General features: G+C 39.1%; 1 protein-coding gene across 2 annotated transcripts in view; it reads right to left on the bottom strand.

The window, feature by feature from the left end:
* LOC124715625 (cell division cycle and apoptosis regulator protein 1-like) overlaps nucleotides 1–27,105 on the bottom strand; it is a 263,366-nt gene that overhangs the window by 115,868 nt on the left and 120,393 nt on the right. For both annotated transcript variants that reach the window (XM_047243109.1, XM_047243110.1), the window contains exons 7-10: nucleotides 25,524–25,662; nucleotides 25,279–25,404; nucleotides 18,997–19,222; nucleotides 5,789–6,078 (exon numbers count right to left, since the gene is read on the bottom strand). In XM_047243109.1, coding sequence (XP_047099065.1) covers nucleotides 5,789–6,078; nucleotides 18,997–19,222; nucleotides 25,279–25,404; nucleotides 25,524–25,662 — 781 coding nt within the window. The remainder of the gene's footprint in view (nucleotides 1–5,788; nucleotides 6,079–18,996; nucleotides 19,223–25,278; nucleotides 25,405–25,523; nucleotides 25,663–27,105) is intronic.

Genomic DNA, 27,105 nt, shown 5'->3' with positions numbered 1-27,105 from the left:
GTTTTGATCCACCTACTGCTTTGACATAAGGCCAAAATTTCTTAGAATTTTCTGCCAAGTCAGTACATAGAACTTTACTTTCGAATTCATTGAATGCCTCTCGCATAGCCCTCCTCACACTACATTTCGCTTCGCGTAATTTTTGTTTGTCTGCAAGGCTTTGGCTATGTTTATGTTTGCTGTGAAGTTCCCTTTGCTTCCGCAGCAGTTTTCTAACTCGGTTGTTGTACCACGGTGGCTCTTTTCCATCTCTTACGATCTTGCTTGGCACATACTCATCTAACGCATACCGTACGATGGTTTTGAAATTTGTCCACTGATCCTCAACACTATCTGTACTTGAGACAAAACTTTTGTGTTGAGCCGTCAGGTACTCTGTAATCTGCTTTTTGTCACTTTTGCTAAACAGAAAAATCTTCCTACCTTTTTTAATATTTCTATTTACGGCTGAAATCATCGATGCCGTAACCGCTTTATGATCGCTCTGTCACCAGAAGGTCTAATATGTTATCGACACGAGTCAGTTCTCTGTTTAACTGCTCAAGGTAGTTTCAGATAAAGCACTTAAAAAAAATTCACTGGATTCTTTGTCCCTGCCACCCGTTATGAACGTTTGAGCCTCCCAGTCTATATCTGGCAAATTAAAATCTCCACCCAGAACTATAACATGGTGTGGAAATCTACTCGAAATATTTTCCAAATTATCCTTCAGGTGCTCAGTCACAACAGCTGCTGAGCCAGGGGGCCTATAGAGACATCCAATTACCATGTCTGAGCCTGCTTTAACTGTGACCTTCACCCAAATCATTTCACATTTCAGATCTCTGTCAATTTCCTTCGATACTATTGCACTTCTAATCGCTATAAACACACCTCCCCCTTCACTGTCCAGCCTGTCTCTGCGGTATACACTCCAATCTGAGTTTAGGATTTCATTACTGTTTACGTCTGGTTTCAGCCAACTTTCTGTCCCTAGTACTACATGGGTGTTATGACCGTTTATTAATGAGAGCAGTTCTGGGACCTTTCTATAGATGCTCCTGCAGTTTACTATTAGCACATTAATACTGTTATTCCCTGTTGCATTTTGCCTACTCCTACCTTGCCGCGTCTCAGGAGGAGTCTTGTCGGGCCTAGGGAGGGAATTCTCTAACCTAAAAAAACCCCCATGTGCACTCCACATGTACTCCGCTACCCTTGTAGCCGCTTCCGGCGTGTAGTGCACGCCTGACCTATTCAGGGGGACCCTACATTTCTCCACCCAATAGCGGAGGTTGAGAAATTTGCACCCCAGATCTCCGCAGAATCGTCTGAGCCTCTGGTTTAAGCCTTCTATTCGGCTCCAAACCAGAGGACCGCGATCGGTTCTGGGAACGACACTACAAATAGTTAGCTCTGATTCCACCCTGCGAGCGAGGCTTTCCACCTTCACCAATTCCGCCAACCGCCTGTACGAACTGAGGATGACCTCTGAACCCAGATGGCAGGAGTCATTGGTGCCGACATGAGCAACAATTTGCAGTCGGGTGCACCCAGTGCTCTCTATCGCCGCTGGCAGGGCCTCCTCCACATCTCGGATGAGACCCCCCGGCAAGCAGACAGAGTGAACACTGGCCTTCTTCCCCAATCTTTCCGCTATCTCCCTAAGGGGCTCCATCACCCGCCTAACGTGGGAGCTCCCAATAACTACTGCATAAGCCAGGAGTTATACTTCACTGTGTTTGAATCTGAGACCATTGTATAGATGTACATTACTCTCTCGAACCACTTTCTACAGTGCAAGGTTGAAGAGGACACATGAAAGAGCGTCTCCCTGTCCTAAGCCTGTTTTAATTGGAAAGGTGGGGGATATGGATCCTCTGAACTTCACTGCTGCCTGGGAGCCATCCAAGCACGGTTGTATCATCCTAATGATTTTACTGGGTATATTAAATTCTCATAATGTGTTGTAGAGGCGACGTCTGTGGATGCTGTCGTAGGCTCGCTGAAAGTCAATGAAGAGGCAGTGGATGTTTTTGTTAAATTTCCAGTATTTCTCAAAGATCTGTCGTATAGTAAACAAATTATCAGTTGTGGAATGGTTTGTTCGAAATCCATGAATAATGTTTTCTGCGTAAGGTTTAAGTTTTTCCAGAATGATCATTGAGAGGATTTTGTATGTTATGTTCAGCAAACTGATTCCTCTGTAATTTCCACATTCCATTCTGTTTCCTTTCTTGTGTATTGGACAAATTATTGCCGTTTTCCAATTTTCCAGCAGTGTTTCAGTTTTCCAGATCATTGTGATAAGGTTATAAATTTCTTTGTGTAGTTTGCTTCTGACCTCTTTTAACATCTCTGCTGATATCTGGTCCTCACCTGCTGCCTTGTTGTTTTTGAGCTTTTGAATGGTGTGGATCACTTCCTGTTCTGTCATTCTACATTCACCATTATTAATGCTATCACTCTCAGACATTGTGTAATTGAAGGTTATGTGTGGATCGGTGCAATTTAACATTTCTGAGAAATACTCTTTCCATCTTTCTAGGATATCTTCCAGCTCTGTTAGCATATTTTGCTTTTTATTCTAATTTCCTAAGTTAATAACAGAACTTAAATAAATAATTTTAAAAAATCTGTCTTTGAAAGAACTGTCAGTTGCAGAACTTTGTGACTTGTTTTGTGGTGGAGTCTTTATGGACACAGTCTGATTTTTATTGGATTACATTATCAGCATACTTCCAAACTTCCAAGCAAATGGGAAAGGATGAGCTGCTATGACAAAATGCAAGTTGTACATCTCTTAGGTGTATCAATTTTTTTTTCTTTTACACTAGTGCTGCAGTTACTTTACTGCAATCTTGTTGGAAGTGGCAAGCAGGCTTTATGAAATGTACCACTTTTGGAAATTCAGATATAATTTCAAGCCTATGACATCTTTGGAACGTTGATTCTGCAGACAAGTTCCAAACTTGTCAACCTCCAGCCACATGAAACCACCTGCTCACCAAAAGGTGTACTGTGTGTCCTTGAAGGCTTACACTTCATTGCCTGGCATTTTGTCACGTATAATCAATTTGAAAGATGCAACATTCGACTCTAAAGCAGTGTGGGTATTCAGTTTCTCAGGCAGCTCTATGTTTATTTGTACTCGACATGAACATTCTCTCCTTGATACATAAGTTTTATCTGTTACTGTGCTGCTATAACAATTATGACATCTAGATGACACAAACGAGCCCCCCCCCCCTCCCCCCCATGAAGTATAGCTCGAATTACAATAGGAATTAGTCACAAATTTTCTTTGGTAGTGTTTGGTAAGGAAGAGGAAGCTATGATGGCCAGATGCATGCCAGAAAAACAATGGAATATTCTATCTGCTGGGAAAATTTCAAAAATACTGTTTGGGATGTGCAAATATGTGCGTTTACTCACCTCACCTATGTATTTTTTTACAACAGAGATGTAATGAATGTAAGATAAAAATCACCCACAATTTCTATTATTTTATCATTTTCATCTACACAATAATACTTTGGACTGTTAGTAAAAAGTTATCAAAATTTGTATTATATAGTACACAAATGGGCGGAAGTATAGTGAAACACTAAGTGTGTTTTACCACAGTTTTCAATAGCTAATACGCCAAGTAGCTTCTTACCATTGTTGACGGTCACTACTCTATCATCATCTATACACTGATGAGCCAAGACATTATAACCACCTGCTTAATAGCTTGTTTGGCCACCTTTGGAATGAAATACATACTGATTCTGCATATTAGGGATCCGATAATTTGTTGGTAGGTTTGTGGAGGTATGTGGTTTTAGATGTTTACATACAGGTCGTGTAATTCATATAAATAATAAAGGGCCGCTGATTTGCTTACCCAGTGATGGTGCCCAATAGCGACCCCAGTGGGTTCCATATGATTTACATCAGGTAAATTTGGTCACCGAGACATGACCAGCAACCTAGGGTAGCAAAAGTGTGACTCACACAAAAAGCCATCCCATTTCCACAGATCAATGATCATTTCCCGATGTTCTGTGTCTGCTGCAATCACAACTGATGATATTGCTGGGTCAACATGTGAACACATAGAGGTGGTTCGCTGCAGAGCTCCAGGTTCAACAATATGCGATGAATGGCGTGCTACGAAACACTTGTGCGTGCACCAGCATTGAGTTCATTCAGTAGAGATGCCACAGGTCATCATCCACCCATCCTACTTCACAGAGCAAACATGTCTCGAAACCCCACATTCTGTGAAGAGTCATGGATGCCCACCCATTTAGCACCTAGTGGTAGTTTCCTGCCTCTTTCCATAGACCCTTATGACACTAGCACATGCAACATTCGACCAGTTTCACCATTTTTGAGATACTCATTCACAGGCTCTATGTGATAATAATCTGATCTTTGTCAAAGTCATTTAACTAAATAGATTTCCCCATTTGCAGCCCATATTCTCACTGAGGTGATCCCCTGCCTGAATCTGCTCCACTTATATACTTTTGTTTACCGCGTAATGTGCCCGCAACGCCACTGGGTGGCGTCCAAGGTTGTGGTGTGTAGTGGCCATAATGTTTTGGCTTATCAGTGTACATGAGGCTGAAATTTCTCAATGATTAACATGAAGAGCATTTCATGTCACTTAAACATGCATCAATGTATGACAGGTTAATGAAGTGTTTACTAAAGATGATTCAGACAAGGAACAAGCATAAGATGCTATTAAAATAACTACACATTAAAAGTTGATGAGAAAATGTAGATGTTTTAAGTTGCTACTGTTCCGAATGACCATGTGGGGGAGCAGACGTAACATACATAACATTAAAAGACTGTCATGTGAATGGAGACAGTTTGGAATTTCAGTATCAAGATCTCATCTTCATCCTACTCAAATAAAGCCTTCAAATGTCAAGAATAACAGAACACCCTCAAATACTGATGACAGGTCCTGGAGTAACATCTTTGTTATATCATGCTGGCTCTAAAGTGACAAGGGAAGGCAAGTCAACAGAAAAGGGGACCACTGGAGTCATCAGCTTATGACCACATACCACTTTTTATCAAGCAATTTTTACCATCACAAAGACTTACACAGCAGATTCTACCCAAGGCAGAAACAAAGTGTCACTAGAAAAACTATTTTTATGTGTGCTTACATTCAGCATTTTGTTTTGGAAATATCTGGAGAGTGTACAAGTCATTATTTCAAGCTGTCTTTATCACTCTTATCCATGGTAATAAACAAATAATGTGTAAGATGTAGAAGTGCTTGTTTCAATACCTCACTTTTAATAATTAACATTTTAATAGTCAGTGGAGGGCTAAGAGATAACTAAAATGAGAAACGACTGAATATAATAGTGTATTTGTCAGGCTTGCAGGCTTGTTCCAGTCGTATAAGCCTGCAATGTGTGTGTGTGTGTGTGTGTGTGTGTGTGTGTGTGTGTGTGTGTGTGTGGTTTTTGGGAAGGGGGGAGGGTGCAGTCCTTGCTTTAAAAGGTTCTTGTATCTTACCCTCCAATCTGCAGCTGTTTTCCTCTATTCAGATGCAGGGCTGAAAAACTACAAAGCAATCTCATGGCACATACCTTTCCTCTCTGTTGTACATCTCTTGCAGTCTGTTGCACTGAGAATAAATCAAGTAGTTTCTTTCTTTTTTTACTTTTCTTACCCTTGTGAGCAATGTTAGCAATAATGAATTAAATTGCAGGAGTTACAAAAAGTACCACATCTTACTGACACTATCACAGTTCAGTGCCCAAAACAAAAAGAATGAAATGGTAGAACTTACCACTGAGTGCAACTGCTGAGATTGACGCCAGTAAGAGCCTGACACGTACGGATGGCTGTACGAATGAGAACTGCAGGGTCCTTGTCAGGATTGGGACCATCGAGTGATGGGCTCCATGGACCACCTACTGCCATAGTTTCATTCTTCCCACGAAGTCCAACAAGGAAATTGATGAGCCGTGTTGGGTGTACAAAATCACGCCCATCATCTGAGTCCTTGTCTTTTTCTTCTGCAAGTTGACAGCATTTGCGGTACACCTCTTCCATCAATGGCATACTCATTAACATCACCTGCACAAGATAATGTTTATTAATTTTAGGCATGAAGTGGGTCATGGGAGAGGTTTTATTAGATGAGACTAGAATTATGTAGAAACATCTGGGGAAGTCCATAGTGCTGAAAATGCTCTTGACATATGATGGATTTGAAAAGAAGAGAAAAATACGAAGAGAAAAAAAAAGTCATAATGGTTATCATTATTTTGCTATCCACTTTTACAATGATTTCCTTCAATCCTTTATGTTACTTTCTCTTTTCTGTTCCTTCCTATTTAGTTTTTGTAACTGCTATTTCCCCGCTCATCTGTATCCCCTTTTATTAGTATATTCTTCCCTTTCACTGTACATCTAACTGCAACATCTTTCCCTCATTTGGTTTCTTTGTCCCTTTCTGTTACAGCTCCCATTTTCTGGTTGGTTGCTTGCTTGGTTAGTCTTTCTCGATTTTACTCTGGTTGTCTCAAAATAATGAATAACACCTCTTTAGTTTACAGTAGGAGATATGATAACACACCACCTACCAATTATAGAAGGAAGCTCACAAGCAGCTGGCTATCCTCACGTTCTGTTTGCTGTTTACATCTGTAATTTCCAGTATTGTAATATTTATTATTAATTATGGTGATGCAGAATTCATCTGGTCACGATTCTAAGCATAACAGACGTTATCCACTATTGGTTCTTCTTCCTGACATTTCACCCATGATGTTTCAAGCCAAGTACGCTAGCAAGACACTGGAAACAAGAAATGCTACCAAACAATGGCAAATATACCTGTGAATGATCCACCGTGGCAATTCCACAACAAAAAAGGGGGAGGGGGCCGTGAAAGCCTAACTAATTACATTAAGTATAGTAAAGTTAAGTGAGCACAGTAAATCATTGTTAAATACCTATAGCTTCTGCTTTCTCACAAATATAATATTACCAGTAAGCTATGGTGCAAATTCAAGTTTATAGACAGCATCGAGACCACTTTTCTTTAGTTTTCATGTTCACTGGAGGCACACAACAAAAAATTCTTTCCGTTTGCAGATAACTGGGCCAAAGAATGGCATTTCATTTTTGTAAAACATATGAGTTGTTCATTTTCTGCTCAACAGGTCAACTGTCGAGACTTGCATATGATAAAATACTTTAAAAAGGAATACTGTAAGTGCAATACACAAGATGACTTTTCTTGATGGGTAATCTGGAAGGACTGATTTTATAAAGCAACACTAGTAGTTGACACTAGATATAAACTAACATAACATACATTATTGCACACGAACAGATGGGAGGATCTACTATTGTTTGATTACACCATAGACAGTCAATCACTGAACACAACAACAACTATTAAATATCTGAAGGTATGTGTACAGACTGAATTACAGGAGGACAACAAAGAGAAGACTGATGCCAATCTGAAAGGGACTGAAAGAATGTTAAGGATACGTAATTTGCTCGCACAGGTAGTAACTTACAAAACCATATTCTGACATTCTCTACTCCTGGGCTCCTCCCTGGTTGACTTAACAGAGAAAAGAAAGGCGGCATGTTTTGGAACAGGTTCATTTAGTAAGCATAATAGCATCACATGGGTGAGCAAGCTACTCCAGCAGCAGATGATACAAGACAGTTGTTGCACATCACAGAGACGCCTACTGATACAAATTTTTAAAGTATGTTTTCCAAAAGGAGTCAAACCAAGATATTATTTACTCCAAAGCTTGCAAAATGAACATGGCAGTAATATGACAGAAATCTAAACTCATGCAGGAGCTTAACAAACATGGTCTCCCCAGAAATCATCCACAACTGGAACATCAGAGGGAGGAAATTACAGCAGTACACAAAGTACCTGCCTTCATGCTTCATTAGACAGCTTGTCGAGTATAGATATAGATTGTGAACAAACAGGCCAAGAAAACAGCAAAGATAAGAGGAGAGGATTTTGACCTTTGGAGGAAATTTGTGGCATTGACATCCGTGTAAATAGTTGAACTCACAGTCTTGCTTGCAGTTTAATTTATTTGAACAGATAACCACTTTTGGGTTGAATTTTAGGCATCATTAAATTGTTAATTAGTTCAGTTAACAGCTTTACCTTATCTACATCATTGTTTTTATAAGATGTAATGATGGCTACAAAGATGAATCTGGTTATCTTTTCAAATAAATTAAATGAGACCAAAACTGTGAAGTTTTACGTTTAAAACAGTTAAGATTCTGGATACAATAGAGGACACCTTAATTATGCAGTGTTAAACTCTGCTGCTACAACAAAGTTACTAAAACTTTTCTGAAATTCCTTCACCAGTTTCATAAGTCACAGCTGCAAAGTACTAACGCGAATTCTTTACAGACGAATGGAAAAACTGATAGAAGCCGACCTCGGGGAAGATCAGTTTGGATTCCGTAGAAATGTTGGAACATGTGAGGCAATACTGACCCTACGACTTATCTTAGAAGAGAGATTAAAGAAAGGCAAACCTACTTTTCTAGCATTTGTAGACTTAGAGAAAGCTTCCCCCAAGAACCATGGACCTTGCCGTTGGTGGGGAGGCTTGCGTGCCTCAGCGATACGGACAGCTGTACCGTAGGTGCAACCACAACGGAGGGGTATCTGTTGAGAGGCCAGACAAACGTGTGGTTCCTGAAGAGGGGCAGCAGCCTTTTCAGTAGTTGCAGGGGCAACAGTCTGGATGATTGACTGATCTGGCCTTGTAACACTAACCAAAACGGCCTTGCTGTGCTGGTACTGCGAACGGCTGAAAGCAAGGGGGAACTACAGCCGTAATTTTTCCCGAGGGCATGCAGCTTTACTGTATGGTTAAATGATGATGGCATCCTCTAGGGTAAAATATTCCGCAGGTAAAATAGTCCCCCATTCGGATCTCCAGGCGGGGACTACTCAGGAGGACGTTGTTATCAGAAGAAAGAAAACTATCGTTCTACGGATATGAGCGTGGAATGTCAGATACATTAATCGAGCAGGTAGGTTATTAAATTTTAAAAGGGAAATGGATAGGTTAAAGTTAGATATAGTAGGAATTAGTGAAGTTCGCTGGCAGAAGGAACAAGACTTTTGGTCAGGCGAATACAGGGTAATAAATACAAAATCAAATAGGGGTAATGCAGGAGTAGGTTTAATAATGAATAAAACAATTGGAGTGTGGGTAAGCTACTACAAACAGCATAGTGAACGCATTATTGTGGCCAAGATAGATACGAAGCCCACGCCTACTACAGTAGTACAAGTTTATATGCCAACTAGCTCTGCAGATGACGAAGAAATTGAAGAAATGTATGATGAAATAAAAGAAATTATTCAGATAGTGAAGGGAGATGAAAATTTAATAGTCATGGGTGACTGGAATTCGAGAGTAGGAAAAGGGAGAGAAGGAAACGTAGTAGGTGAATATGGATTGGGGGTAAGAAATGAAAGAGGAAGCCACCTGGTAGAATTTTGCACAGAGCACAACTTAATCATAGCTAACACTTGGTTCAAGAATCATAAAAGAAGGTTGTATACATGGAAGAAGCCTGGAGATACTGACAGGTTTCAGATAGATTATATAATGGTGACACAGAGATTTAGAAACCAGGATTTAAACTGTAAGACATTTCCAGGGGCAGATGTGGACTCTGACCACAATCTATTGGTTATGAACTGTAGATTAAAACTGAAGAAACTGCAAAAAGGTGGGAATTTAAGGAGATGGGACCTGGCTAAACTGAAAGAACCAGAGGTTGTACAGAGTTTCAGGGAGAGCATAAGGGAACAATTGACACGAATGGGGGAAAGAAATACAGTAGAAGAAGAATGAGTAGCTTTGAGGGATGAAGTAGTGAAGCCAGCAGAGGATCAAGTAGGTATAAAGACGAGGGCTAGTAGAAATCCTTGGGTAACAGAAGAAATAATGAATTTAATTGATGAAAGGAGAACATATAAAAATGCAGTAAATGAAGCAGGCAAAAAGGAACAGAAACGTCTCAAAAATGAGATCGACAGGAAGTGCAAAATGGAAGTGCAAAATGGCTAAGCAGGGATGGCCAGAGGACAAATGTAAGGATGTAGAGGCTTATCTCACTAGGGGCAAGATAGATACTGCCTACAGGAAAATTAAAGAGACCTTCGAGAAAAGAGAACCACTTGTATGAATATCAAGAGCTCAGATGGAAACCCAGTTCTAAGCAAAGAAGGGAAAGCAGAAAGGTGGAAGGAGTATATAGAGGGTCTATACAAGGGCAATGTACTTGAGGACAATATTATGGAAATGGAAGGGGATGTAGATGAAGATGTAGTTGAAGATGAAATGGGACATACGATACTGCGTCAAGAGTTTGACAGAGCACTGAAAGACCTGAGTCGAAACAAGGCCCCGGGAGTAGACAACATTCCATTAGAACTACTGACGGCCTTGGGAGACCCAGTCCTGACAAAACTCTACCATCTGGTGAGCAAGATGTATGAGACAGGCGAAATACCCGCAGGCTTCAAGAAGAATATAATAATTCCAATCCCAAAGAAAGCAGGTGCTGACAGATGTGAAAATTACCGAACAATCAGTTCAATAAGTCACGGATGCAAAATACTAAAGCGAATTCTTTACAGACGAATGGAAAAACTGGTAGAAACCGACCTCGGGGAAGATCAGTTTGGATTCCGTAGAAATATTGGAACACGTGAGGCAATACTGACCCTACGACTTATCTTAGAAGCTAGATTAAGGAAAGGCAAACCCACATTTCTAGCATTTGTAGACTTAGAGAAAGCTTTTGACAATGTTGACTGGAATACTCTTTTTCAAATTCTGAAGGTGGCAGGGGTAAAAATACAGGGAGCGAAAGGCTCTTTATATTTATTATTTAGCGTATGGCTAATACAGACATATCATGAAATTACATATATATATGTACATATTGGCACACAAGAAACTTAAGTTTGTTTTTACAACTGAATATCCAGTCCTTCAATCCAGCACACTGCATCTGGAGTTGCTAGCAGGAAGTCCTCTTTGGCGCCGTGATAGGCTCGAATCCTGAATTCACTGACGATGTGGTGAACAGTCTGGTATGGAGCCCCGCAGTCACAAGCTGGATCAGGCAGCTTGTTCCACTTAAAGATTAAAGAGAGCATCCCTGCATCGCCCATGGCTGGTACGGATTCTGTTGAGAGTAGACCACGTCTTGCGTGGTAAGTCGAATCCACTTGGAAGTTTAGCACCTGAGAAGATGTTATGCAGGTGCACATCTGTCACTGCTTCCCACCGACCTTTCCATTCTTCAAGAGATTTGAAATTCTTAGCCACCATGTCAGCAGCATCGCACAGAGTTGGATGACGTGATTTCAGTCTCTTGCGATTTAAAAGTGGCAGGTCGCTATGCACGGGTAGGTTAGAATTCCTGGAGATCTTGTGGAATTCTCTCATAAGGGCAGTACATCTGCGTAGATCAGGAGGCATTATACCAGTTAATAGTGGAAGCCAATAAACTGGAGTAGATCTGATTGTGCCAGATATTAAGCGCATTGTCGTATTCAGCTGGGTATCAACAAGCCTTGTATGATGACTATTCATCCAAACAGGTGCACAATACTCAGCACTTGAGTATACCAAGCCCAGAGCTAAAGTTCGCAGGGTGGTTGCTGAAGATCCCCAGGTAGTTCCGCATAGCTTATGGAGGATGTTGTTTCGAGTCCTCAGCTTTTGAGCTAAGTTAAGAAGGTGTTGTTTGAAGCATAGTGTACAATCCAGGGTGACACCAAGATATTTTGGGTTCCAGTTGTGATGAAGAATTCTGCCTCTGAAACTTACCTCCAGTTTTACGTTCGCCAACTGGTTATTTAGATGGAAGCAACACACTTCTGTTTTACTCACACTGGGTTGGAGTCTCCAGATTTTGAAGTAATTGTCTAATGCAGACAGGTCATTGGCTAAAATCTCTTCTGTTGTCTTCATTTCCTGGTGTTTGACGGCTAGAGCCAGATCATCGGCATAGCAGTATTTTCTGGACGAAGTGTAAGGTAGATCAGATAGATATAGGTTGAACAGTAAGGGTGAGAGAACTGATCCTTGAGGCAATCCGTTGTTCAGCTTCCTCTCCTTACTTATGTTGCTTCCAGTGATTACCTGGAACTTCCGATCACTTAGCATGCTGTTAATCAGTCGAGCCATTGTTCTGCAGGGTATGATGCGGAGAAATTTGTAGATAAGGCCTTCCCTCCACACAGTGTCGAAGGCGGCAGTTAGATCAACAAATGCCACAGATGTTTTCTGCTTCATTTGGTATCCTGACTCTATGAAGGATGTGAGAGACAATACTTGGTCGCAGCAGCTACGCCCTGGTCTGAAGCCTGCCTGATCAACTGGAACGTTCTCTAAGATAGCGCTACTTATTCTGTTATATATTAGCCTTTCAAAAAGCTTGTAGCAGCAGCTGAGTAGGGAAATGGGGCGATAGTTTTCTACCCTGTTGCTGGGTTTGCCAGGTTTCAGAACAGATATTATCTTCACCTTTTTAAACTCAGATGGAAGTTGACCAGTCAGCAGGATGTCAGTGAAGAATTCTGCCAGCCATTTCTTAGCTTTTCCTCCCATATGGATCAGGAACTCTGGGTGGATACCATCGAATCCAGCTGCCTTAAGAGGTTTGAGGTCCTTCAGTCCAGAGTCAATGTCTGAAACTGTGAAGGGATGGGTATACTCAGATGAGGGAGATGCCTTCTTTTTAAGGTCACGAAGCTGTCGTCTGATATGTCTTGTATGTTTCTTGTCAGGAGGTACTCTTGAGGTGGTAATGATGTGGGAAGCAATTTGGTCTGGTGTTACTTCGGAATTTTTTCTGCATGCTGGTGCACTTCCTCCCAGTTTTCTCAGAAGACTCCATGCTTTCCTGCTCGAGTGGGTAAAGTCCATAGTTTTGACTGTTTCTGCCCATTTCTGCCTCCGAGACATGTCCAAGCTGGACAATAGTTCCGTAGCTATCTCTGGGTCACCACTTTGCTGAAAGTATTGGTACAGTGTTTCACTTTCCTCATTCCATCCTGGAACATATTCTTTTCGGTATCCTCTTGGCATACACTTTTTAGCTGTTGCTGTTACTGCACCAATGAAGCATTGATAGTTATTATGTGATGGAGGTATCCATCGAATGGTCTTATCCAGTTCCGTTGAAAACTTCATCCAGTCGGCTTTCTGGAAATTCCATCGAGCATGCGGAGTTGATCGTATGACAGGAACAGTGCAGCCAATTTGTATTATTACAGGTCTGTGTTGGCTGTGAGGAAAGGCATCTATCACTTTCCTTGTGGTGTTGATGGGAAAGCCAGTTTCGTTGCAGCTAACAAAGCATAAGTCAGGATTTGAATCCTTGTCCCAAGCAGCTGACCTGAAAGTGCCTTGATCTTTGGCATCAAACACTAGATGAAGATTATTCTCTTCGATCCATTCTGCAAGCATGCTCCCATTTTCATCATTTTGAGAGTACTTCCAAAGTTCATGGTGACTATTGAAGTCTCCTATGTAAATTGCAGGATGTTCTGCTGTGTGTAGGACAAAATCGGGCCATGTTGTTTTGGGTGGTTTGTAAACATTTGTAATAGTAATGCCGTGCAATTGTATGACAACTGTATGTATATCTGCCTCCACACTTACAGAAATCAGCGAAGCTTCGTTTATGTTGTTACGGACATACGTAGCAATTCCATACACCTCGTGGTAAGTTACACCAAGTGCAGAATATCCAGGAATTCGACCTCGGCTTCAGAATATTTCTTCGCTGGAAACACGAGTTTCTTGAATGGCGACGACATCGATATTGTTGTCCAGCAAAAATTTTGACAGGTAGTCACACTTTGCCCTGCTAATGCTTTCGATATTCAGTTGAAGGAGTCTGATAGTTGTACAGAAACCAGATGGCAGTTATAAGAGTCGAGGGTCACGAAAGGGAGACAGGGTTGTAGCCTATCCCCGATGTTATTCAATCTGTATATTGAGCAAGCAGTAAAGGACACAAAAGAAAAATTCGGAGTAGGTATTAAAATCCATGGAGAAGAAATAAAAACTTTGAGGTTCGCCGATGACATTGTAATTCTGTCAGAGACAGCAAAGGACTTGGAAGAGCAGTTGAACGGAATGGATAGAGTCTTGAAAGGAGGATATAAGATGAACATCAACAAAAGCAAAATGAGGATAATGGAATGTAGTCGAATTAAGTCGGGTGATGGTGAGGGAATTAGATTAGGAAATGAGACACTTAAAGTAGTAAAGGAGTTTTGCTATTTGGGGAGCAAAATAACTGATGATGGTTGAAGTAGAGAGGATATAAAACGTAGACTGGCAATGGCAAGGAAAGCATTTCTGAAGAAGAGAAATTTGTTAACATTGAGTATAGATTTAAATGTCAGGAAGTCGTTTCTGAAAGTATTTGTATGGAGTGTAGCCATGTATGGAAGTGAAACATGGACGATAAATAGTTTAGACAATAAGAGAATAGAAGCCTTCGAAATGTGGTGCTACAGAAGAATGCTGAAAATTAGATGGGTAGATCACATAACTAATGAGGAGGTATTGAATAGAATTGGGGAGAATAGGAGCTTGTGGCACAACTTGACTAGAAGAAGGGATCGGTTGGTAGGACATGTTCTGAGGCATCAAGGGATCACCAATTTAGTATTGGAGGGCAGCGTGGAGGGTAAAAATCGTAGAGGGAGACCAAGAGATGAATACACTAAGCAGATTCAGAAGTATGTAGGCTGCAGTAGGTACTGGGAGATGAAGAAGCTTGCACAGGGTAGAGTAGCATGGAGAGCTGTATCAAACCAGTCTCAGGACTGAAGACCACAACAACAGAAGTAGATTTGCCTAAAACAGCAAAGCAACTAATATCACTTAATAAAAGCAATTCTTCTGGTCCAGATTGTATACCAAATAGATTCCTTCCAGTGTATGCTGGTATCACAGGCTATGTACTTAACAATATATACAACTGCTTGCTTGGGTAAAGATCCTTATGCACACACTGAAAAGTTACACAGGTCACATCAGCAATCAAGAAAGGAAATAAGGGTAATCTGCTAAATTACAGACCCATATCACTGGTGTCAATTTGCAGTACAATTTGGAATATATACTGCGTGAGAACATAACGGATCAACTCAAAGGTGATGATCTACTTACACATTGTCAGCACGGCTTCAGAAAATATCTTTTTTGTGCAACATAACTAGCTTTTTATTCAAACCAAGTAATGAATTTAGGAGAAATCTGAGCAAACCTCTTAGATTGTTTGCAGATGATGATGTTTTTCCCGTTTAGTACAGTCATCAGAAGATCAAATCCAATTGCAAAATTATTTTGTCAGGATATCTGTATGGTGTGAAAAGTGGCAAGCGATTCTAAATAATGAAGAGTGTGAGCCCATTCACACGCATATTAAAAGGAATTCATTAAATTTAAGTTACACGATACATCACACAAATATAAAGACTGTCAATTCAAATAAATAACAATTACAAATAACTTGAACTGGAAAAATTATACAGATAATGTTGTGGGGAAGGTGAACCAAAGATTTCGTTTTATTGGCAGAACACTTAGAAGATGCAAAAAATTCCACTTAAGAGACTGCCTACATGACACTTGTCTGCCCTCCGTCAGAGTACTGCTGTGCAGTATGGGATCCCTACCAGATAGGATTGTCGGAGGACATCAAAGAAGTTCAAAGAAGGGAAGCTCATTTTGATTATCATGAAGTAGGGAAGAGATTGTCATGGATGATACACAAATTAGGTGGCAATCTTTATAGCAAAGCCTTATTCACTGTGGAAAGATCTTTCCATGAAATTTCAGTTTCCAACTTTCTCCTCTGAATGCAGATATATTTTGTGATAATCATCTACACAGGGCAAAAAATGATCTTCATAATAAAACAAGAGAAATTAGAACTCACACAGAATGTTTTAAACGTTTGTTTTTTTCTGTGCATTGTTTGAGAGTAGAACAGTCAAGAAATACTGTAAAAGTTTTGATGAACCCTCTGCCAGGCACATTATTAATCAGCTGCTTTAGAAAACATGCTGCTGAATTGGGGTGTAGAAAAATATCAATAAAATAAAAGGTGATTTATTTGTCACACGACCAGTTTCCTGCTTGCGCCCATCTTCAGGTGTTTATACATCCATATAGCTTGGTAAAACTGAAATATGGACATGAAAATGACCATAAGTATGTAACTAAGTGGCAAAACTATCACCACAGCATAACTGTAACAATGGTGCTTCATCTTTATTGATCTCCAAAAGTACAAACATGTACATGAATGTATAAACACCTGAAGATGGGCGCAAGCCCGAAGCCGGTCGTGTGACAAATAAATAAGCTTTTATTGTGACTGGTAGCGGATAATTTTCTACAGCCCATAAAGGAACAGCCACGGAGTTCGACAGCATCCACTATGGATAAAATTCATTATATGCTGCTGAATGTAAAATCTGAAGCCCGTGCGAGTGGCCAATTACATTAACACAAAATTTCGACATGAGGGAGCAAAATGGTGTAATAAAGTGAACATGTTCCTGTTATTTCCTTGGCTTCATTAACTTTAAGCTACTCTTTACACAACTGATCAAAGTTCTTCTGAATTATTTTTCCATTATGAAGTGAATGTGAAAGACAATTTTTGTAGTCACTATTTTCTTATTAGATAGTCTAAATTCCACCCATGAAGACACTTAAGTGAACTAAAAGCTTGTGAAAACAAATTCCTTAGCATTGTTCTACAAAATAAGATGAGAGAGAAGTTCAGGAATCTGCACATAAGGAAATACATAAAATTCGGGTATCTGCACATAAGGAAATACATGCAAGTGGAAATGATCATGGAGGGAAGGCTGAGTACAGTGAGATGGGGATGGGTTTAATCATATGCAATGACTGCAGCCTAACCAAATTCCCTGTCAGTACTTGAAAAGGAACATGGCAGGATGAAGGCCAGTTGGATATCCTACCAAGAGACAGCTGGACCAAATTAAAGAAGACCTCAAGAGAAAATGAGAGATATGGGATGATGTGATGTGGGAGTACATCTACTATGACAGATCTACTATGACTGAAACATATCGAGGTACATCGTTTCGAAACATCCTACCTGACTTGCTGAAGAATTCCCTGATGATGATGATGATGATGATGACGATGACAACAACGATGCTGAAGCAATAAATAAACAGTACCTCACTTTCCAAGTGTCAGTATTAAATGTATGATATATTACTTTGAGAAAACAGCATCACTAAACAAAACCCCAGTGTAATTTCTTCATGTAATCTCAATGCATATAAATTATTTAGACAAGTTTCCTGATGGCTTCCAAATGTACTTACACTCACAGACCCTGACTTATGATTCAATTCCGCTTGTAATGGAAGTAACAAATGAACAACTGTTGTCACTTATTGAGTAACTTGGTACATCTCAAAAAGTTACATTAGAATCCAATATAGAGCAACTGACAATTTAATTTTTTTACGAATGTATGGTATTATAGTTTGAATTACAAAGATAATTTGGCTGTGTGTATTTATGTACAGAATGTGTGTTTCAACAAGAATCTAATGTTAATCATATTAATTTTATGATTTTTCAAAAAACTTATTATTTTCATATAAAGAATTTAACCAGAAATGCTATCTGATGCAATAACATTTGAAGACCATGACATTCAGATTGTTAGTTAAAAACTCTCTCAAATTAATTTAGGGAAAATCTTGTTGAAAAGTGACACTTTTGTTAATGTTAAAACTGTCTTTGATGCATGCTTTATCTTTGTTGTTCTTGTTTTGCTTGCAGTTAGCAGGAAGTTGCACTAAAAGTTATTTGTATTATGTTTTTGCTGAGGATATTTACTTGCAATATCATATTTGGAACAGTGAAGTTAAAGTACTGTGCTTCAATTTAAGCACCTGCATCTTCTGATTAATAGTTGTACTGAGGACAAAACGAGTCCAAAAATATTTTGCTCAACGTAAGTCATACTCTGACACTGTGCCAAGAACAAGAAGAAGCCATAATAGATGTCATCATACAAGACAAATAATATAATTACTAAAATACTCACGTTCAAAATTAGTGAATTTCTACCCACACTCTCTTTGCTTCAGCTTTTAAACTCTACGAGCTTTTTTTTGTTAACAAAGGAAATAAATTCCACACGAGTCTGTAATCATGTTTGTAAACTTTCTTCAAATATCCTTGTATACCTTATCTTTAACTTATTTATTTCCAATTCTTACCAAGGTTCAGCATACAAATATCATCAGATACTGTTCACTCAAGTCTTTGCTTTAAAGTACAAAACATATAGCAGCTGTTATATCTGTTACATCAAGAGTCAAAAACAAATCATTACTTTCATAGTAAAGGTAACACAGATTACACAGAATGCACAATCCATCTTTGATTGACGAGGCCACATACCCATGGTCATGACTCTTTATGTTGTGCTATGATTGAAGTAAAATTTATTAATAGCATCTGATTATGGTGGCATGATGAAACAAGCTATGCAGTTTGAATTAGGTGAGTTAAAGGTGTGATTTAGATGATAGCTGAAATAAAGAATATGAAGCCCTTAGCTTCTCATTCCAATGAAATATTTTTACACATTGGTTTCATTTCTTATCTTGTATATTGTCATTGCCCACTACTATAGAGAACAATGACATACATGCACTTAAAAATTTGTAATTTTTACTCTGGTTCTTGAGTTTCTCTAAATAATGGCACTGCAGATGTGAGATATTTTATTCTACGTCCATAATTTTTTTTTCTAACTTACATCACTATCTTATAAATGAAATACATGCAGGGAATGGATTTTTAGGGACTTCCTTATTTTAATGGAACAAAAATCATAAACAGCCACTGTAACTGTGACACTTACCTTTGCTGAGAACAAGTAGTCAGCATCTGGTGGTTCCAGCACAGCCTTATTGTCAAGGACAGCATCCACTTCCTTATGCATGACATGAAAGGAGCATGGTCGATCTAAAGTGAATGGGGTATTTGGTGGGAAAGCATCAACCCATCGAAAGTTGGCAGAGAAGAAATCAGATGGTACATACATGTTTGAATATCTGCGGCGAAGTTCCAACACATCTGCTTCAGGACTGAAAGGAAGAAATATTTGAACTATTAGTAAACCTTGCATTGAGAGATTCTGAAAGGTATCTTTATTATCGTAAAAAGTAACATTGTGTACCTATATTGCTGATATGGCATGAGCATATCACTATTTATTTAGTCATTAAGGTGGATTACAGCATGACAGAAGACTTTCTAGGTGATACCACTTGGACGGCTAGCATATCGATCGTCTCGACTGTAATTTTTTTGAATAAGTGACTGATCAGTTCATGAATAGTGTAGTGACATTTTGTGTTGTTGTTGTTGTTGTTGTTGTTGTTGTTGATGTTGATGATGATCATGATAGACGGGAGAGGTGCCAGCACACAGCTTACTTATCTCAAATCGCACAAACAGAGCCTTTAGACTTTATGTTCCCATCCAATGGATAGATTACCATCAAGAATATCCCATGCCCACCCCGTGAGACACTGGGAGAGGTTTGGAATTTAACTCAAGACACTGGCGTTTGGTGAATAGCAATTTTACAGCCGCATCTCTTCTTCCATTGGGGATTGGATGTTTGTGTTGTCCTCAATCACTTCATCATCATTCATGAAAATGGCGAGACTGGACTGTGTGAAGACTGGGAATTTGTACAGGTGCTGATAACCACGCAGTTGAGTGCCCCACAAACCAAATATAATCATCTTCTTCTTCCATTGCCAGCTAAATAATGGTGATGCGAATTTTTTTTTCTCCATCAGGATTCAAACTGGCTTGTGCCGAGTCCAAGTGTAACTCACACACACACATAACTTAGCAGCCTCAGTTACTGTGATAGTTTATCTCTATGCACGACCTCACAAACAACCATCTCCGAAAATTTTTTCTGGCCTATGTACATACATGAGAAAACACATACAGTTATTTCAGAGCACCTGTGAAACATGGCAATAAGGCTGTGGGTATCATTGTCAGTGAGAGGTTAGTATATCTGCGACTTTAGCAGACATCACAATGTGTAAGCAATTTGAGACAGAACACTTGTATGTATATACAAATTCAGATACAACTGGCCATGGTTTGGATTACTACACAGCAATCACAGCAGTCCCAAAGACAGAGCTCATGCCATACTGTATAATTGTAGGCTTTCTTGGTGCAAAAAATTAGCATTAAAAGTAATACTAAGATGAGTTGCTGTTTGACACTTTCCATTAATGTGCTTTAAGTACAATTATCTCAAGAATGCAGAAGCAGCTCAAAAACAGTCACTGATCTGAGGCTGTAGTCAACTGTTGTGCAAGCATGAGCACTTGTATTTGGCACACTCTCCTTATGTTGGTACATATTATTTATTTTAAATTTGATATGCTGATATCTAGTAATTTTTGTGATCTTCACATGCATATTCGTGATGAGACACAATACATAGCACAGAAAGAGGAAATTATTTCTATTTGTAGAGTGTAAGATCTGAAGATGATAATGTAATCTTACTGAAATAGGTTATCGAAATGAATGCTTTGCTGGCAATCTTGGGTTATTGAAGTTTTTCTTCTGAGTTTATTACACTGCAGGTCACCGCTGTTCTGGCACAATGTCAGAAATACATATATTTCTGCAGCTGTGGCTGCCTTGATAACTTCAGTACAGATGCACAACAGGGGCCAGTGTCTTGCTAGCAAGCAGGTGAATGGCCAGTGGACATTACTAGCGTGTGACAAGTTGAGAATTTGGGTTGGACAGGAAGCATGTCTGGATGGCTGAGGTGGTTAAGGCAACTGATCGCGTTACGCGGGAGAATCAGAGTTCAAAGCCTGGTCTGCCATAAATTTTCAACTTTCACCATAAAATTTTTTCGATTCCTGATTGCATCTTGTGTCAGTCTTTCCTCCGGAAGGGTTATAAATGTTCATTCACATGTAGCAGGTATTTTTGATAATATTTTCTTGAATATAATAGAGACAGTACAGTAAATGAGTTCAGCAGAAAGAAATCAAGACAGTATGTTCACAAAGCAATTTCCATAAAGTTTAGAGATCTCGTACTCTCACTCACTCCTCCATCTGAAATTAAGACAATAACAAAACCTCACAAATATAAAAGTTTATATGGATTTAATGGTAACATTTAATGTGACACTAAGTTGAGTCTGTTTTCTAGAGAGATTAAAATATATGAATCTGTTAAACACATTTATAAAAAATGCGACAGGAGGGATGCCAATCATTATTGAGCTGTATCACGATATCATTTTCTAGAATTTTTGGGTAAATGATATACTTCAGTATAATGACCTATTTTGGTACTAAAAATCATACCACTATTTTGATTTCAGACAGGTTGTTCAACTGCTAATGCTGTCAATATGTTCAATCACCAGATTTTACAATGATTAGATAACAAACCTGTGTCTGTTAGTCTTCCCAAACACTGGAAAGTCCCGGATGGAATAACAATAATAATATTATGAAAAGGATAGATTGCTACTTACCACAGCGAGAAGGCATTAAGTTGCAGGCAGGCACAGTGAAAAGACTGCTAAACATTAAACTTTCAGACAAAAACGTCCTCCATTGGAAATAGGAAACACATACACACTCATTCAAGCTGAACTCACGCACACATGGCCACTGTCTACGGACCCTGTGGATGTGCATCTGATGCAAAGGCAAAAGACTGTAGATGCATTGTCAGAATAGCAGGCATGTGTAACGCTGCAATGCGAGCATGAAAGGTTATGTCTTTCCTGCTCCCCCATCTCGGCATGGTCTGCCCTATCCTCACATATGACGAAGTGGAATTAATAATATTGCTAACAGACAGTTCAAGTCATACCTAACAAAAAGTAAGCAAAATTTTGCACTTCATAATTCGTGAACTGAAGGTGGGATGGGGGAATATTTTTTCGATTCGAGGGGGGGAATCATCAATGGACTACTGCAAAGTTCAGTATTGCTTCCTCTTTATTTCTCATATATTATTCCAATCTATTTAATACACATCAAGCAAAGGTCATTTATTTCTGACACAATGATTAGAATTTAAATTGGGGAAACAAATCTGTATTTTTGACATTCTGACTTAGTTCCAGCCACTTCTGCACTTCGCATTATTGCAAGTTTTGAGGAGAGACAAATGAAACATGGTGCCCACCCTTAATTACCTTTCAGACAACTGTTTACGGAGGTATTTTAATTATGGCACCACAGTACAAATTCTCTGTCATGAAACTCGTCGTAAATAATCCATCAGAGTTCTGAACAAATAACGACATTCAAAACTACAAAAACAGAAAAAAATGTCCTGCTTTATTTGTGATTAAAACTTACTTTAGCTCCAAATGGGGTGAATACTGTTGTTTCCCAACTCTTTGTTCATTTTTCATGGATATTAATTACCTGACAAGTAGCAAAATTTAATCTGAAAGTAAGTTGTTCCTTATGGGTGACTTCTCCTGTCACACAGAAGAAAGTTTCTTTAGAAACTAACAGCTAATCTAATGCATAAGTTGTATATAATACTTGTATTATTGAACTACATATTGTTCTCTTTTGTGTGAACTCAACTGTAAATTCTCTCTTGATCCATCACGGACAGAGGACATCAGATGGTTAAGTAATTGTCAATATCAATGAAATTCACCAACAGCCATGTAACTGACATATTACTTTATTTTTGGCATTCCACTGTGCCATCTTCAGGCCCCCGCATAATGATAAGAGTATACACACATAGTGTATATCAGGGCTACAAAGCATACTTATAGACAGTGACGGGTAATCATAATAATGGTTGAAGCTACAAAATGAAAGTAGTTGCATTAAACCAAATCTCTGTGTACATACAGCTCAACAGAAAAAAATTATGTACATATTTGTTAGTCAAAAAAGTCTTTAACACCACGAATTTTCAAGAGAATATGCAAAAACATTAAAAACATCAGAGCCAGACAGTATATAATTGGGAGCTTCACTGAATTTTTTTAAAAATATAAAATCCTATGTAATTCTTATAGATGAAGAACCCGCTGGTATATATGAGGACCTATCTTCATTTAAAGTAAAATGACACACTGTATTCTATGAAGTACAATAATATGCATATTTACGGCCTAGGTAGTACCACAACTGGTGATATAATTAGTTGCCGTGGCACCAAAAATGCAGCTTGATGCAAAACCCAATGGCAGATGACATATTAAGAGAAAAACAGCATACAAAGAGCATGCTAACAATATTCACAAATACTTTGTGAGCCTAGGTTACACAGGAAACCAAAATAAAACAATATGATTTGGTATCCTTTATATCACTTAACACATCAGCAACCCATCTAAATATATGGTTCCAGTCAATAAACTCTTTTTCGTGCACAATCGGTGCCCCCTTCGGCACGCAAATACGTTACTCATTTAGTGGGATTCAACTTTGATGATACGGTAATCTTCGATATTAACTTACATTTTATCTTTTCCATACCCACATTATCTATCACGACACAACCCACTATGTCTTATTATTTAGATGGATTTGTCATTTATAGATAGGTAATTAGTGTATTGCCTTCCACTCCCAGGGAAATAGAACTTCGAGGACTCCCCTTGGTTAAGTAGGACTTGAGATCCTTGTTGGTTTGTTTCACTGTGGTAGTGCTGACCTATTAAGTGATATAAAGTATTCCAAATCAAATGTTTTTATTTTGATTTGCTATGTAACCTAGGCCCACAAGGTATTTTATGAATATTCTTACAGTGCACTTTGCATGCTGTTTTTCTATGAATAAGTCATCTGCCATTGGGTTTTGCATCAAGCTGCATTTTTGATGCCGTGACAACTAATCGTATCAACAGTACAGTACCTAGGCTGTAAATATTCATATTGTTCCCAAAATATACCCCTTTTCCTAGAACTCTCCAGTCCTTTTTCTTCACCCTCCTTTTCCCTTCAACCCTTCTGCCTGAAGAATAACAAATATGTACACATTTTATTCTGTTGTGCTGGATGTACACATAGATATGGTTTAATCCCACTACTTTCATTTTGTAGCTTTAACCTTTTTTATAATTACTTGAGGCATCAAGGGATCACCAATTTAGTATTGGAGGGCAGCGGGTAAAAATCGTAGAGGGAGACCAAGAGATGAATACACCAAGCAGATTCAGAGGGATGTAGGTTGCAGTAGGTACTGGGAGATGAAGAAGCTTGCACAGGATAGAGTAGCATGGAGAGCTGCATCAAACCAGTCTCTGGACTGACCACAACAACAACAACAACAACAACAACATAATTACCTGTCACTTTCTGTGAGTTTGCTTTGTACACTCTGATATACACTACATATATACTCTTTTATTATTCAGGGAACTGAATATGGCACAGTGGAATACCAAAACTGGTGGACAAAACAAAATAAAATAAAATCTCAGTGACACAGCTGGTGGCGAATTTCAATGATATTGACAATCAACTGTAAATGTTCAGCATGTAGCCATTTTATTCTGTAAACTGACTTACTCCACATCATTATTCATGGAACATGCAATACCAATGGTAACAGTTAGTATGAGTTAATTTATAGAAATTAGTCTTCAAGAATCCTCAGGGCAGTCTGAAGCTTATCTCAAGTGACTTAGGTACTTTGACAAAGCATTTTTTTAATGTTCTAGCAACACATTTTGCAATGCAATGGCTGTTTAGTATACTGAAATACGAACACTTGCAGTATGACATGGCAAATGCCTCAGAATCCATTGCTCATAGCTCAGAAATTTTCTAACACACATCTGTATACGGTGGTGGTTGGTTAGGATAGTCATCTGATAATGTACAATGCCTTCAGTACATCCTTATCTACCACTCAAGTTCGGCTTTCGTTGGAAGAGAGCTAATTGCTTAGGAATCATAACCAATTTCTTCTCTCTCTCTCTCTCTCTCTCTCTCTCTCTCTCTCTCTCTCTCTCTCTCTCTCTCTCTCTCTAACACACAAAGCACATACGACTCAAACAAAGCCACAGATATTATTCACATGCTATTGACTTACTGCAAAATAGTAACGCCTTTACATCATAGCAGTTTCAATGAAAAGAACTTACAGATCAAGTGCCATTTTCGGTATATGAACCATGTAACGTGGAACAATTCGCTGCCTTCTGCGAGGTCTAGGGCTTTTGCTCCGTTGTCGGACAGAAGGGCTTCTCTTTTCTTTCTCCTCTCTCTCCCTAAAATAAAAGTATCATTTATTTGCTCCTATTTGGTGAAAGAATAAGAATGACAGCTTTAAACTGTATTGAATAAAGGGAAAATACATATATTGTGAACAATATAACAGCTTTAATACCTGATCCTTTCCTCCCTCCTCTTCTTTCTATCAACTTCCTCATCATCTGTTTCTCTTGCTCTGTCCTTTCTATCCTGACGGCTGGATTTGCGCTGATTGCTCCGATTTCCATAATTGCTTCCACTTCCTGAATTTTCGGCTAACACAGTAAGAATACAAGATACAATGCAGCATGCATAATATCTACAAAAAAATAGTTATACCCTTACAACAAACTTTATGTACTCATATCAAAAGACAAAATGCTCTATCATGATGATGTGTGAAGTCTTCAGAGCATTTACTAAAATAATTTGAGAGAGATTTAAAAATGATAAAACATTAATATTTTTCTCACGATAAAAACATAACATATCTGCAAAACACGAACGCACGCAACACACACGCACGCACGCACGCACGCACGCAAATCTACTTGTTCCTCAACTCCTCAACGCCAGCTGTTCCATCTTTCACTTGCTTCTTGGATGTTTCTCCAATTTGGCAATCGCATGACAATTTTCAGTGGTGGCTATATCTACTTGCATATTTCTCGGGATTCCTCCATGTTCCAGTATTCAGAGGGTACCCCTTCCTTGTAAAACACTCCCTTCATTAATGGCTAGGAATTGGTGGAAAATTTTTCTGTGCCAACGTCATATCTTTCAATAACTTTTCCCAGGTTTTCCACTAATGAAACTACCCTACGGACCTTGTTAAAAATGGATCTCTTGGGCTGTTTCCTATCCTCACTCTCCAACGAACACATCTCTCACTTTCAAAAAAATTAGGAAGCACCCACTTTGTCAAGAAGTAAAGCCCACACAAGAAACACATTACCCATTACTCCCTGATATCTTTACCACACCATCCATTGTTGCCTTCCAGAATTCTCCTAAACTCCATAATATCCTTGTAAAATCATGTGGCAGTCGCATACCGTTATTCCTCCCCAAGGTAAATATCTGCAACCATTCCCACTGAAAAACCTACCCCATACACCCACCTAGTACCAGTTAGTGTATGCCCGCCACCTGTAAAGCCAAAAACATCAAGGGCACAGAAATTGTTACCGACTAACTTATGTTTATGGCACAGGTTTTTTTAATGGAATGACCACCACTGAATTAGCTGAGTGCATGCATGGGCACGGAAGAACTTTCTACCTTGGGTATACCTAGTAACCAGCTCTCGAGCATTTTCTACAGCTTCAGTCAAGGGATCTGAGTGCCTGCTACACCCCATGGGCAACTTACATTTATCTTCACCTCTCACCCCCCCCCCCCCCCCCCCCCCGCTCCCCTATCCACAATTCACTCTCTCTTTAAACTGACACAGTGATTATCGAAGTACTATCTGTCCCCTTCAGCTTTATCTTGGTCTCTCATCATATTAATAACAAATGGGTCACTCAAAATGGGGTATAAGTGAGATGCACCTCCTTTCCAACTTTCCCCTGAAGTACAAGTTTCAGAAGGTGGGTACTCATATAATATTTTCACTTTTAAGTATTTTTATGGCGGCACTTGGAAATTTGCCTTCTGAAAGTAAGGGTACACTAGCTACTCTGTGTTGTCTTTTAATTTACAATTTCTGTATAATT

Source organism: Schistocerca piceifrons, chromosome 1, assembly GCF_021461385.2.
Source record: "Schistocerca piceifrons isolate TAMUIC-IGC-003096 chromosome 1, iqSchPice1.1, whole genome shotgun sequence".
Lineage (NCBI taxonomy): Eukaryota > Metazoa > Arthropoda > Insecta > Orthoptera > Acrididae > Schistocerca > Schistocerca piceifrons.
Note: the sequence above shows the minus strand (reverse complement) of the source record. Positions and strands in the feature narration are given on the sequence as shown.